Raw genomic sequence first — 15,106 nt, 5'->3', positions numbered from 1 at the left:
CATTTAGCGTTTAATTTCACAAGGGTGAGCTCTCAGCTGTGAGGGCCCATTAGCCTTGGGCTAGTTATCCGAAGTGATGTTTACACTGACTGGACTTATGTGATTCTATGTGTGCAAGGTAACTAAGTACATTCACCCAAATACTACAGTGAGGTACAATTCTGGGGTACTTGAGTACGTCAGCTTTATAGTACTTCACACACCACATGTCAAAGGCAAATACTGCATGTCCTACACCAATATATTTATTTGATACTCCTTGTCACTTGTTACTTTGCAGATAATGATTTAAAAAACATATAACGACCAACTGTGAACAGTCCTTGTGCCAAAATAATATCAGCTCACGATGTGAAACCTTAGGAGACACTTTTAAAACATGATAAAACTCCTCTCAAACCTTTCTTAAATCTTAAAACAAGAGAGAGTTGGGCTAAAGGTTAGAGCTTATCATACAGTCACATGCTCACTTTGCAGCGACTCACTGGAGCTTAAAGAGCCAGATATTCTGCATTCCTCAGCATGTAGTGGAGACCAAACCAAATTAATGGCGTGTCTGTAAACATGGCTCCAAATGAACCCTGTGAATGTAAGGTGTTTCTTCACGTTCACCTTATAATATGACAGCGTTGATTACAGCTGATTCCACTGCCACCAAAAGGAAATAAATAAACAAAGGTGCTTTCAGTAAAACTATGTAACACTTTACATAACTAGCACTGCGAATGCAGAGCTTTTAATTTAATGAAGTGTTTCTACATTATGATATTACATTACATCATTACCTTGTGATTTTTGCACTGTTCCTGCACTGCAGGCGTTATTGAATTAGTCAGTGGACAAGCTCAAAAAGCAAGGTGTTTGTTTTGTTTTTTTTTTCTCAAAGACAATTAACTTTTATTGCAGTTGAAAAATGGTGAAAATTAATTTTGATAAAAGCTTTTAAAACAATTGTTTATTTATTTGATGCAAAAAGCACAATTAGATGTGAAGCAGAGAATAAATTTTAGTCTGGCAGAACCAGGTTATTACAGGTCAAGGTGAATCACGGCATCCTTGTGATATTCAGTATTCTAGTGAATAACTGCTGCAGACGTTTAACACCATAAACACCTTCACTGTTTGAGATGCATCATGTGGTTTTGTGCCCTTGTTGCAGTTCAGTTGCAAACTTTATGGCCCCCTGAGGGAAATTTGTTTTCAGACTATGTTGTGCAGTAAAACACACAATAAATTCACATAATAAAGTATAAGACCGCAGTAAAAACAATAAACACATTACCGGAAAGTACAAGAAAACACATAACAATCTGTTGTATCGCACACTACAACCCTAAACACACATCAGCTGACAAGAGCAGACAAGAAGTTAATACACTGATGGAGACCATTAAATATTTCTCATAAGTGCAAAAAGTGCCAAGTTCCTCTGGGAAACATGAGACGTACAGGGGCTGGACATGAAACCAGAAACACCAGTGCAATACAAACCCATACCTTAAACCTGCAATAAATACTACTTCCATATAGCTGGCAGTCACAGCATTCATTCTTTTGTTGTGACGATATCAGAGAGTGTTGCTAATTCAACACTTTGCTGTGTAATGTGTCTGTAGTTTCTGTTCTTGGTGCATTGGATTGCATTTTAATGCAAGGCCATCCTACAGCATTTCAACCTCTTGAATTCGCTGATCTTATTCCAGTTGAAATGGATGGCTATGTGTTTCATTCACTCTTGAGCTTTGAGCTTAGGTCCTCCGAAGCAGAACCGTTTAAAGCATATTTCAGTGTTTAATTATTTAATGCCTGCTGATCAATTTTATTCATATCATTTACCACACTAAACTATTAATGGTTTGAAAAAGATGCTTTGGTGCAGCTACCTCAGGTGCTGTTTACTTTTTAGTGTTGCACACCAGCACGCTTGGGATGTGTTGTATATTTTTTTTCCTGAAGGCTTGTGTGTGTGTGTGAGAGAGAGAGAGAGAGAGAGAGAGAATGAATGAGTGTTTATGTGTCACAGCAGTGAAACTGATGTATTTGAGTTCACATTTTAAGCTCCTGTGCTACACTCCACCATTTGCGACTTCAGAGAGTTGTCTCTTTGTTGACATCAAAAGATTTTCTGTGTCCTTTGTAATAAAGATAATTATTCCCATCAGTGTGGGCTTTGATGTGTACATAGCCACATCATGCCATGTGCTTGTGTATGTGTGTGTGAGTGTATGTGAGTGTACAGTATTTGATCCGCTCTTTGTGTGTGCCTGCGTGAATATCGTATGAGGTTTGCATGACTCAAGTTTAAATGAGTTATTGGTTTCATGTTTTTGAATTTAAAACAACATTGTATGTTGAAAAAAAGTCAGTAAACTCATTTACATACAAAGAGGATTACAGGAGATTAACACCACAAATAAGGTGTGAAGATTTTCAGTTAAAGTTGCATGATAACACACCATAACATGACTTTGGTCTTTGGCAGAACATATAAAGAAGATTAAGTCTAAGTTGCAGTATAGACTAGTAAACAGTTCCATTTACCTCTAATTTAGATGAATACAAAGAGCATTATACTGCTGTATAACAACAAAGTGAATGTAAGGACTTTGTGTGAATTGTTTGTATTTTTTCCACTCAGGTAGACACTCATGGGCAGCCTGGGTGTTTGGGCTGTGGCTGTGGCCGCTCTGCTGGGAACCTCAGGATGCTGGCTTGCTGAAGGGCACAAGAACAACAATCGAAACAGCATGGATACAGCCGGCATGTCACGTACCTCCTCGCAGGAACCACACTTCGTGGTAAATATCCTGTGTGATTCCCACACACATAACACACACATTGTGCTGCTTCCTGCTGAGGCCATCAACTTCACTCTCTCAAGCTAGAGAAACGCTTACAGTGATACAAATCAATGATATCAACCATAAATCATGTCAGTCACAAAGAGAAAGCAAGCGAATAAAAAGAACATGAAACGTTTTTGTCAAATTAAGCACACACTCTATTTGACCTATTGGTAATTCCATTTAAAGTTGTTTATAATATAAAAGACTGTGAAGAATGAATGCATTCATAGGATCAAAGGAAACGCTCTGAATGTTGATGATGATGAATGATGTGTAAACACAGAAAGACATTTTTCAAATATAGTACATCAGTCATAATGTAGACAATCAGGCAAGATTGTAAAATTACTGCCAATTTTAGGTTGAAATTTCAAATAAGATCTAAGTACCACCTAGGTTCAAAAGATGCACTAAATCCCTCTAAAATTGATAAATCACCACTTTATTGACTTTGAAAATGCCTATTTTCTAAATATTTTAAGTAGTTACAACTGTCTAAGTTTGCTAGATTTGTGGGGATGTTGTAATGTTGTAATGTTTTGTGAGTGATGTGTGCAGGAAGTGCCAGTGCATAACTGTAGCCATGCCGTTTAGAGTAGTTAACATCACTCTTTATTAGCCTAAAATGTTTAGAGAGGCTCAGGATACATCACTTATCAGTGTGCTAATGTGTTGCATTTATGGCAAAAGGGAAATAAAGTTCTTGTTCATGTCTGAGGCATCTCCCTGATGGTTTCTGTGAAAGCTTGTCAACATCACCAACTAATTTATTGTTGTTGAGCCAAGCGAAATTAGCTTACAAAGTGAGGTCTCTCAAGCATGATTCAGAGTTCTGGCGGGGTAACCAGTACAAAAGTCACTTTAAACTGATAAATTATGAATGAAAAACAGCAATTATGAAAGCTCTAGGCTATAACTCACAAATCAACTCTCCTGCTGAAAAGCTGATCCTAAAAAGTGTAAAATATGAAAAGGAGAGCCAATCAACAGACCTCATTAATATGTGTTTATAGTGTTTGATAACGTTTCTTTGTATTTTCACATGTCACTTATGAAAAACTATATTCTTTTACTCTGTGTGCCAAGCGATAGGTCGAAGTTCACAACTGAGAGAACTTTGCTGGGTTTAATTGCTTAAACACATTTTTTAAATGAGCTTGCTTGGTTGCATCTGTCACGATGGCAGACAAGAGATGCACTGGCTAAAGAGAGGGGGGAGAATTAAGAATATTGCTGTAGGCAAACAGGTCTTTAACAAATGTTCTCTGCATAACAGAAACAAAGCCCGAACAAGTTGACAAAAAGACATACACACTGACAGACATATACCACGCACTTTGTGAAATGATGCATGTACACCCCCTGGTCTGTTCTAAGCCTGACTCACTTTGGGCTTTGCCAAGTTGGCAGCTGGCTGTGAAATGTAATTTTGCCCTGGTGGTTCTGTCCTTTGAAATCCGTTGATGCAAAAAAAAAAAATAACAAATTCCCAGACATTCTCCCCTCCGTCTATCTGGCCCGAACTGGAGCTTAAAAAGCTGTCAGCTGGCACCAGATTTTGAAGTTGACCCTGGGGTGAAATCACACAAATCCATGAATTCACATGATTATGCAGGATGCATTCTCAAAGCTTTTGGGAATTAATAACTTTGTGCCAGATTTTCTTTTTTCTTTATGACAGAATCTCCCCCTGAAACAATGCAAAACATGTAAACTGGGGAACAATAGAGTCTCTGAGGGGTGTAGCAGACTGAAATAAGAAGACCAAGAAGTGAAGCGCAAAACAAAACAAAACAGTCCAGTCTTTTGATTTTGACTGTTTGTCAACTTCCTGGGGGCCATCTTGGACACCAAAATGGCAGTATAATCCACACTGATTATACAATTAGTATTCATGTCTAAATAGTATGCTTTGATTTATTTTTAAGGACTCAGACAAGAATGTATTGACAGTTTTGTGTTTTTTTAAGAAATAACATTATTTCAGCTTTTAACATCTCAACATTAAATGTGCACAAAATGCAGGAGTATGTTGATTTGTGATGTAACTAAAGAATTTTGAAACATAGGATGTACTTGGGACCTAATAAAGGATAGGAATGCATTATGCTTCAACAATCCATGAAGTAAGGCAGAGCAAATTTTTACTCACAGAATTAATGTCAATTGGCGAAAGCTGAATTGACCTTCTGCCAGCAACGTTTGTGAGTGCAGGCTAAAATTAGAAGCTTCCAGCTGAATGTTTGTTACACTTCTCCATACTAATGGGAAAGAGAGAGAGAGAAAAGATTTGATAACATACTAGTTTGCACAGGAGCTCAGCAGATCTGTGTATTTGTGTATCCAGGTATCACATGTACAACTAATAACGTTAATAATTGCTTCATTCCAATTTAAGTAGCCCATAAGCCATGCCACAGAAGAATTGTGCATGTTAGTGCAGAACTCTAAAATGAAATGCAGCCATTATTAATGGCATCACTTATACCTGGGCTTTCCCTGGCATGAGCAGTTTTGCAGTGAAAGGGATGTTTTACCTGCTGCAGATGGAAAGATGCCATAGTTGTAAATAAAATTCCATCAGACTGCAGAAATCCTGTCTGCACAAGGCCATAATGTCAAACAGTAATACAATAATGGGTAAAGAGCAAGACAATGTGTGCTTTGAAAAGTGCTTTGAACAGTACAACAATGTCATATTTCATTCAATGCTATATACACACCTTGATATTTCTCTATATAAATGTATGCGGCTCAACACTTAGCTGAGTGATGGTGTAGAAGGGATGATGTGGCTGATGCAGCAGCAGTCTTGGTCCTGGATCCTCGTGTTGGTGATGAAATGTGCTGCAGCATACTGACAGCCAACACTGATGAGCATGTAGGGTTTTTATACACTGAATACTTGACAGTGAGATCTGGGATTTGCCTTTATGAAGGGCTAAAAGAGTGGAGTGGTTAAATGATTTTTCAGTAGCTCCAGAGAAAGAGGGTATTGTGCTCTTTGGATGAAAAGTTTAGGAGTAATAGGGTTAGGCATTTTATGAATAGGGGATAAGTGAAGAAACAATGAAAATGAAAAGAATGTAAAATAGCCCCCTCTCCACGAGGGCAGGTTGTTGGCTGTGCTCAAATTTTCAGCAGTGAGTCTACCACCCACTACATTTACATTTTGATTATGACTTGTCCCTGTGAAGCTTTAGTTTTTATTTCGTTGCAGTCCCAAAGGGTTACTTCAAAATTTTTCAGGTTGTCTCCTGAGAATTTGTATTCAAAGCTTAACAAACCCTTTCAGGCAGACAGAGCATGAGTGATGGTTACTATTATATGAAGCAGTTATATTCTGCTCTCCTGTCATTATAGTCTTGCGTGATATTTTTTTTTCTTTTAGTGCTCAGCACAATCCTCTGGTACGTTTTCAATACTTAGTTTCTTGTACTGAAGCACCTGCTATGCGATAAACATAGTGAGGACAAGAGGGACAAAAGTGGGGACAAATGCTGAGTTCACACTTCAGGATTGTAGGCCATATTTTTCCACCATTTTACAGTTTTTGGACCTCGGTTACATACAGATTACATTAAGAATCAAAAGCAAATTGGCATCAGGCAGACTCAATATCTGGTTGGGTCAGGGACAGACTGGGGAGCCATGTGGCAAACTACAGCCAATGGGAGTTGACACAGGCTGGGGGAGGGGAGGAGCCAAGAAGGAGAAACACAGGAGTGCTAGAAAACCTACCTTGTGTTTTGTTCTGTTTGCCTGCGTAAGTATATGTCCTTGGTTCCCTTGAAAGACACTATGAAAGTTCAAGCTATGGTCACGATTACCATCTTTATTAGTTAGGTAGGACTCAAATATAGCATCAGGTTTTATAACATTTTTCCATCCCTTCATAAATTTATTGTTATTGTTATGGGTTTTGGAGGTTATTTGTGAAAGTAGTTGTGGTTGCTTGAGAGATGATTAGCACATTAATTAACAAATGCTGTATCCAGTAGTTCAATAAAGAAATGTAAAATTTAGTGAAGCTCTTTTTTATGAGTTTGTCTGGAGAAGCTGGGGACAAATTTAAATAAATGAAAATGTTTAGAGTACAGAGTGTGCCAGTGAACAACACCAGAAACGTGAAACCACTCCAACTAATGATGTAGAGAAATAATTTATTCTTCTTTAGTTTTATTGTCGGATCCATCAAAGTTCCTCTGAAGGTATTACCACTTACATACATTGAGGTATTTTTTTTTTCCTTTTGGCTCCTATTTATTTTACTCCTTAAGTATTTTGTTGGTGCGCTGATGAATTACTCTCAGATAAAACAGGCCTCTTCTGCCTGAGCAACAGACATCAGGGAATAACTATTGAATGTAGATGAACTCTTGTGAAAACACATGCTGATAGATTTAGCTCTCTTGCCCTGCTCCTCTTCTGGCTGCCGCTTTGCCTTAATCAGGTAATATCTTAAAAATGTTAAGGTGTCAATATGCTGAAGCAGCACCTGCATGCCAATGCTGTGTTGGCATGTAGGCAGTTATTTATAGCAGAGCGTTTTATTGTTGATTAGAACTAAGAGACAGAGAGAGGTGGAAAGAGAGCAAGTGGGCACATATAAACGTATGGGATTGTGAATGAAGAGTGCCTTCATGGCACAGCATGTAAGAGAGTGAGGAATAGGCATATTCAACCAGATTTTATAAAAGACACAGCTTGGCTTGAATTGCCTTGCTGTTCAAATTGCATTGCACACCAAATGTCAGTCTCTGTGGCAGCGGTGTCAGATTCTTGTTTTGTGTGGGTGTTTAAATGGCATTCAAGATGGAGGGATGAAACTCTGAAGATTTGTTTGTACTAGCTTTTTCAAGAGACTTATTGAGTCTGTACACTTAAACTTTGTTGACACCACAAAACCCAATAATGTAGGCAAACTTGGAACAGGCCGTGACATAAATAATGCTACACCGCCATGACAGTTGGAGAGTGTTTTTTATTTTAATTCAGCTCACAGGACCATGATTGATTGTTTAGTATGTGAAGCCATAGTAGAAGTGCAAATCTTAGATCCCAGCCATAGCAACTGTACTGCTGTTTCATTACCAGACACAGACCTACTTGTGAGCGAAGCCAGCGACAAACAAACAACAAAAATCAGTTCACGGTTCTAGCTGACCCTGCCTTGTATTTCTGCGGCACATGTTATACATACATTAGCTGTAAAAAGACATGGCTGGCTTATTTCCCCTTCAGTTCATAGGAATTGCTGCTCTCAGGTTGAGGTACTTAAATCCTCTTCAACACTTTTGATGTTTTAAAATAATTTTTTATGATAAATGCCAGTTGAAGCCATTTCTGAGTAGTTTAATATGTCCTGAAAATCTCACGTCTTCCCTTATTGTGCACAGTCCTCAGCATCCGTGCTGTTCTCACCATCTTACCACATCACATAACATGTAAAAATACACCCATCTAATTAACCTCTCTATCACACGAAATATGGTACTGAAAAGACATCAGATTAGTTGTAATTGAAAATGAAATTCTCTGGGTAGTTATTTGCATTTTTCCACCCACTTAAAGTGACAGTGCAAGTGTTTTATTACAAGCGAAATATACAAACGACCTAACAATCAGCTGCCTATAAATCTAAAGACATGAAAGCAGTTGCCTTCATATTTTACTAAATCATTATTTTATGCTGTGAAAATCCCCTAAAGCTGAATGTACAAAGGAATGTGACAAAAAGAAGAGCCACAGTAGAGTGAGGACAGTATTTTTAGAAAGAAGCTCATAGCCTTTCCTTCACCTCTATGCTTGGTTTGATTCTCTAATCAATTGATCAAACAGCGGCACTCGAGATGATGGAAGGCGGTGCTGATGAGCACACTCAATTTTATCTTGCCATCATGAGGAAGCACGTCTGCAATTAAGATGGACAGATGGCAAGAAGAGAGAGGGATAGAGATGTAGAGACAAAGAAGGAGACTATGACAGGAGGCACTAAAACTGCTGTGTTTTTCGTGAAGCTCTCGGTCTCCTGGGAAGCCAAGAGGGCCTCGCAGGCACACACATGTTTTATCACTGAGCCTCATTACCGTTGACACCTACACTGAGGGACAAGAATGCAAAATGTCACAACACTTCAATTGCTGCCACATATTGGCTTCTTCAGAAGTGTTGCTTTGGAAGACCTGCTTCTGCTCTATTTTTAAACGGCATGCCAGTCCTTTGTTGTGCCGGCATATGTTAAATTGTGTCTCGAGTTTAGATAAATTTATGTAAAATTACATTCCTGGTGCTTTAACAAGCGCTGGTGATCAGCTAACAAGCACACAATGCACACCAAAATGATTACAATTTGTGCACACAAAAAAACAACACACCTACTCAGGTCACCTGGGCTCCTATTAAAGGCAACAGCGTAAATAAAACTAGATGTCCAGTAAATTGTACTGACTTCCACTGTGCAGCTGTTGGGTCCAACCACTGACATATATAAAGATGGAGGACACATGTCCATTTCCTCCCATTGTACAAAACTGATGCCAAAATATCCCGTATATGAGTGCTGTCATGCGCTGGTGATGTCATTTGGAGCCAGAGCCTGATCAGTGGTGATTGGGTGGTGGAGCTGCAGGATTCCTGCCCATACGTCAATGTGACCCAAACGTGAGCAGTGCTCGACTGTCAAACATGACATTTCATGCCCTTTTTATGGCATCATGTAACTAATTAAAACCAAACTTATTATAATTATTATTTTACTGATTCTTCCTTTTGTTGCACTTATCGATAAGGAGCATTATTGTGACTCAAAGTGACTCAGAACTACATGTCAATGTCATAATCACACTTATGACTGACAAACAAGTCAGTTTATCCATGTGGCATCAGTTGTTTGACATCCTGATCAACATTCCAGTACAATAAGATGTTACATCTTCTTGCAGCCTGTTGGCAAGTGCATTTCCAATTAGGGTGATTGAATTGATTCTGCTATCTCTCTTTGTAAAGTCCCTCTCGTTTCTCTGCTGTCTTTCACAATATGTTCTCTCTTACTACTTCTTTCTCTCTTTTCTGTGTCATTCTCCTTTTGTCTGTTCACCTTTGTTTTCTGTCTGTGAACCACGAAAAGAGGAAAAGGCAAAGTAACGAATGGCGTGCGAAAAGCTGCAGAAAGGGCTGTTTTTGTCTCACTCCTCCAAGCCTGTAATAACCACTTTTGTATGTGCTCTCTGTTTGCAGGAGAAGGGGAAAGCAGACGGGAACATCGATCAATGTGAGTACACTTACTGTGTTCAAACCAAACAGCATTTTTCAAAATATGTTGTGCTCCATGACAAAATCATTTTTTTTCTTCTGCTGTTATTCTGCCATACACTTTGTTTCTCTGATTGCTGGGAAATTCGGCTGGAAAGTATTACAAATCTAAATGGCTGCGATAAAATGGACCATGCAGTCCATTATGGAGAAGACCTCTGATGATGATATAACTGTGACAGTCTAAAAATACCCCCTTTTTTTTTACTGCTTTTGTTGTGCCGCTGTCCTCAGTGGAGGAGATTGAAAGCGTTTTGGTTTTTTATTTTGAAATAATTTCAGTCGTCAGTGGATGCCAAGATGAAATCTACCAGCCACTTGTGGGACTGGCAGGCATTAGTTGGTTTATTCAGCTGGCTAAAGTCCTTGACACCAGAAAATAGCCGTAGCCTATAGCATTTCATTAAAAGTATAAAACTCAACTCCGTGTCCTGCCAACCTCCCCCCTCAACTTAAGAGGCATGAAGTAGAAGTATCAGAAATCACTCATTCCAAGGGACAACCCTTCTATGAGCTGAGGAATATATTTATCAGGCGAATAATTACTCAGCTGTGAGCCATCTTCAGTCCCCTGTCAGAAATGATTAAGTAATGTTTGTTTGGCTTGGGCCTCATGGGTTGTTTTACACTGCAATGATTGCTCAGAAGGTTGATGCCCTATGAAGAACATCATTCACATTCTTGACTCTGGACTCCTGTGTAAGTCTGCCTGTTGAAACTTAAGTAAGCGGGAAAGAGCAGAGTATCGTATCACTAACCTGACTATTAATGGCCAATCCTCTTTACCACCGGAGCTACAGCTGCCAGGGCCAGAATTTTGATACTGTCCACTCTTTTTTTTCATGAATGCGATCTCTCAGGAGCTCCTTAAGGGAATTTCTTCAGATTTAGCACAAATATCTACCTGGACCCAAGAGTGAACTTATGATATTTTTATGGTGAAAGGTCACTGTGACACCACAGAACATGTTTTTAGCCATAACTCAAGAATTCATGCACCAATTATGACAAAATTTCGCACAAATGTCCATCTGTCAAATGGGTGAAATTATAATTTGATGACATTATATATATTAAAGGTCAAAGGTCAACCTCCGCTGTGACATTATGTTCAGCAAAAACACATTTCTGGCCATTATTCAACATGTGAAGGTGTGGGTGAACCATCCCTGTTTTAGATTTTGTAGTTTCTTTGCGGCAACATCTCTATTTTAAGCACTGTAGTCCACCACAAGCTCATTGACTTTGATGATACTGAGCGTTTGTCGTTGTATCATGTGGCGAAAGTCTTCATCAGTCACTACATATATCATGAGTCTGGACAGACATGGATACAAACTATAATTCAACGGGTGAGTGAAGGCATACAACCGCAAGGTGGTAATTCTAGTTTTCTCTGTGAGTAACCCTCTGCATTAAGTACCTGGCAGAAGCTTTATAAACTAATCCTGGAATGATTGTTTTCGTGGCAATAAAGGTCTGTGGGTGTCAGAAGAGATTCCCGGTTCTTTGTCGGTACAGACAAGTCGCTGCAGAGAAGCAGGTCTCACCTGTTATGTTTGCAGGGTTTGTTTTATAGCTGATGTTTTTTTGCTGTTGGTGGCATTTTTTAATCTAGCAGCTCAATTGTTTTATATCATTTTCAGAGGCTGATTGAATTGATTTGAAAGGTGTTGCCATGTCAAGTCTTTTTTTAACTTCACGTTGTGTATGGCCTAAGCCTTGACAAAGGTTTTGTCAAGGCTTAGGCCTTGTGTATTTTGCTGTATTGTAGTGCATGACAGGGAGATTGAGCGGTTTGTGCGTAAGTTACTGTAACATCAATATTTCCAAGGCTGACTGCTTCCTATTTGACAAGTGACTTCCTCTGTAAGCATTAGACCCATTATAATGTGTTGTCTTCATCTCCATAGCAAAGCAGTGTTTCTCTGCTTGCAGTGCAGTGTTGTCTGTGCCTGCTTCTCTTCTCTTCGACCTAAGCATAACCCAGAGGATTTCTTTTGTTCGTGTTTATTATTCGTCATTTAGTGCAGCATGTGTTTTTACCTGTGGATGTTTGTTCGTTGATTTCTTTTTTAACATAGTGTTATGTGGAGAAATACAGCTTTACAAGTGATAATTACTTTTCTAAACATGTGTACTTTCTTCGCTTGCTTCTTACAATTCTGCTGCAGTAACACACTTGGTGAAGGGGGAACGCATTGTAAAGTGTTTTTCCTGACAGGTGTTTGCATTACACTCTACCTGTCCTCACAGATGCTGATGCTGACATAGGTGCGTGTAGAAATAAAAATAAACAGACAGCAGCATCGATGGTCTGGGCTGATGAAAACAAGGGGGGGCGGCATTACTGGAGTTTGCAGTATGTGAATGTACAGTATGTAAACATGTCGGCACAAAATATGATATAATATATAATAATATAATAAATTTAATCACAGTTGCAGTGAGTTGATAGGAATACCAAAAGAGGAAGACAAGGGACTGAAGGTCATGGCTTTAGATTTACATACACTAGGCCCATGTAATTTGAATATTTGTCTCCAGAGCTTATCTTCCATGTGACAAAGTAATTTTGTCCAGTATTTATACACAGTTGCAATGCCATGTGGTCGACTGGGGTCTCTATGCTTAATTGTCTTGATGAGTTTTTTCCTGTGCTATGATTGTGGGGATTTGGCTGTATGTGGGTGAATGGTTGTACCAGGCTGCACAGCCATTCATCTACTGATGGCCACTGGAAAACAGTAACTGGGGCTTCACATGCTTTGTTCTACAGCCCCCTCGATTGTTGTCAAGGGAAGTGAGTGTCTCAATTTCTGTCACTTTCAAGATTCTTCTAAACACCACACTGCACCTTCAAATCAGTAGCTTCCTTCTTTCCCCCTCTATTAGTGCGGCAAATATAGCAGTCAATACCAGTAGCGCTGATATTCCACAGTTTCCATTACCCAGTTTGACACCGTGATAAACATCAGAACAATAAATCCCATGTACTTCAACATTCACTCCTTTATACTGTAATGACAAAGGCTGAATAGTAAGAATGGTAGCCCACTACAAGCACTGACTTCATTGATACACTGTAAATGTAACATCAACATGACTTCAAACTCACTTTGAGTTATTTGATTAAATCTGGAATGTCTTATCTTTGTCTTTGCTGAGTTGGAAGTGTGTCCTCTCTTTGTCTGAAAGGTTTGATGATACAATTTGCCTTTTGATGATTGTGAATTTACTATTAATCTCTGCTGATCCAAAGAATTGCATCCAAGCTGTGGTGCTGTGGCCAAACAAGCGGTGTTTCCAGAATTTTGGCATCGACTTGTGACATGCCTGTTAAGACACGTCATGCGCTGCTCGCTAATGTGACTCAGTTCACTCAGTGTGTCATTACAATCGACAAGGTGATAATGGTGACACGATTTTTAGCTGACAGTCACTTCCTGACATCAGTGGTGTGTTTGACTGTGTTAATGACGTGAACGGTAAATGTGTTGGAGGTGTCGGCATGCAACAGCAACCACTGCTTTTTTTTTTTGTTTTGACATACTGTGACTTTGAGATCTGTTGGAAATGCAGTGTCAAAAGACTGAATTTAGAAACACTTGCAGAAAACAATGATTGGGTTTTAAGCTATAATACAAATAGTATACAGTAGCCCTCGTTGGGTTTAAAAGATAAGAATCTGTGCATATACAGCAGTAGTTATTAGGGGTGTAATAGTATACAGAAGTCATGGTTTTTGTACGCTGTGATGTATACACTGATGTGTACACTGTATGTAGACAGTCTGTCTGTTTAGAGCTTTTTCTAGTGTATGCTTGTGCAGTATTTGTCACGCCTTTTTGTGCTGTCAGTTAGCTTTCTGCATGTTGTGTGTAAACATATTGGTGCTTTACTCTTTTTGAATGTATGGATGGCAGCATCAGTACTAACGTAAGGCTTATTGCTTAGTGAAAGGCTCTGTAGCATTGCTGACAGTCATGTACTATTATTACAAATATACAGTATATATTCGCAGCTGAGGAACCAGCAAGATGCAGTGCAATATTGCATTAATGCCTGACATTTCATAGTTTTATTGTGAGGGCTCTTTCGCCACATAACCTGTGCAGGTTTTACTAACTGCTGGCTTCAGATGGTGCTAGCGGAGGTCGTTGCTTTTTATTTTGGTTTTACAGGTGTTGGAATCTTCTTATGGTAAGGTGATAAGCTTATGGTTTGATAGGCTCTTGGAGTGATTATTTTTAATGTTTGTGTTTTCACAGAAGGATTTTGCTAAGCACTGATGCTCCTTTTTAGTGCACTGTGAAGCAGTTTAATGATTTTTGGAGCTGGAGGCTCCCAGTGTAGCCAGAGACGTCACTGTTCTTCTGTGAGTAACTTTACTAAATTTAGGTTTTAGTTTGTTTCGGCTTGGATTTAAATCTGCTGTTTCACACACTAACAAAACAATGTAAGCTACTTAAGGTTACGCTAACCATAGATAAACGTGATGCAGTGGTAAGGTAGTTGGTGAAGAAAAAGTGAAACTCTTCACCAGCTGACTGTAATGTATCTGCCCTGTGATTTGAGGACAACCGCATTTAATTTTGTTAGCTTTTTTCCCTTCTTATTGTGTGCTGATTTACCTCCTGGGACTAATTATCTGCTGCCTGCTTGTGTGCTAAAATAGATCCACTGTCAAAATCAGGCAGTTGCATTTCATTTTCCTGTGTTGCTCTCCTTTGGAAGATGATCAGTGTGGCTCTTCGGGATTACCTGTTTCCACTGCCATTAGCAGGTTGCTTTTTCCACTTTAGAGTTTTCGTTGTTTCAGTTTACCTTCCCTCTTTTCACTCCTTTTCCTTCTTCTCTTTATTATGTGTTTATCTTTTGCTTTCCCTCAAGTCACTCCTTCCATTTCATCATCTTCCTCTTTGGTAAACCTTTTATTATTGCTC

At 39.0% G+C, this 15,106-nt stretch overlaps 1 protein-coding gene across 3 annotated transcripts in view; it reads left to right on the top strand.

Moving 5' to 3' along the window:
- The window catches only part of fstl4 (follistatin-like 4), a 247,803-nt gene that overhangs the window by 89,363 nt on the left and 143,334 nt on the right, over positions 1-15,106 (top strand). For all 3 annotated transcript variants that reach the window (XM_046410298.1, XM_046410300.1, XM_046410297.1), the window contains exons 2-3: positions 2,639-2,798; positions 10,086-10,119. In XM_046410298.1, coding sequence (XP_046266254.1) covers positions 2,649-2,798; positions 10,086-10,119 — 184 coding nt within the window. In that variant the 5' untranslated portion in view covers positions 2,639-2,648. The remainder of the gene's footprint in view (positions 1-2,638; positions 2,799-10,085; positions 10,120-15,106) is intronic.

Source organism: Scatophagus argus, chromosome 14 (assembly GCF_020382885.2).
Source record: "Scatophagus argus isolate fScaArg1 chromosome 14, fScaArg1.pri, whole genome shotgun sequence".
NCBI classification, from domain to species: Eukaryota; Metazoa; Chordata; class Actinopteri; family Scatophagidae; genus Scatophagus; species Scatophagus argus.
The sequence above is the reverse complement of the archived record's forward strand: the minus strand, read 5'-3'. Positions and strand labels throughout refer to the sequence as shown.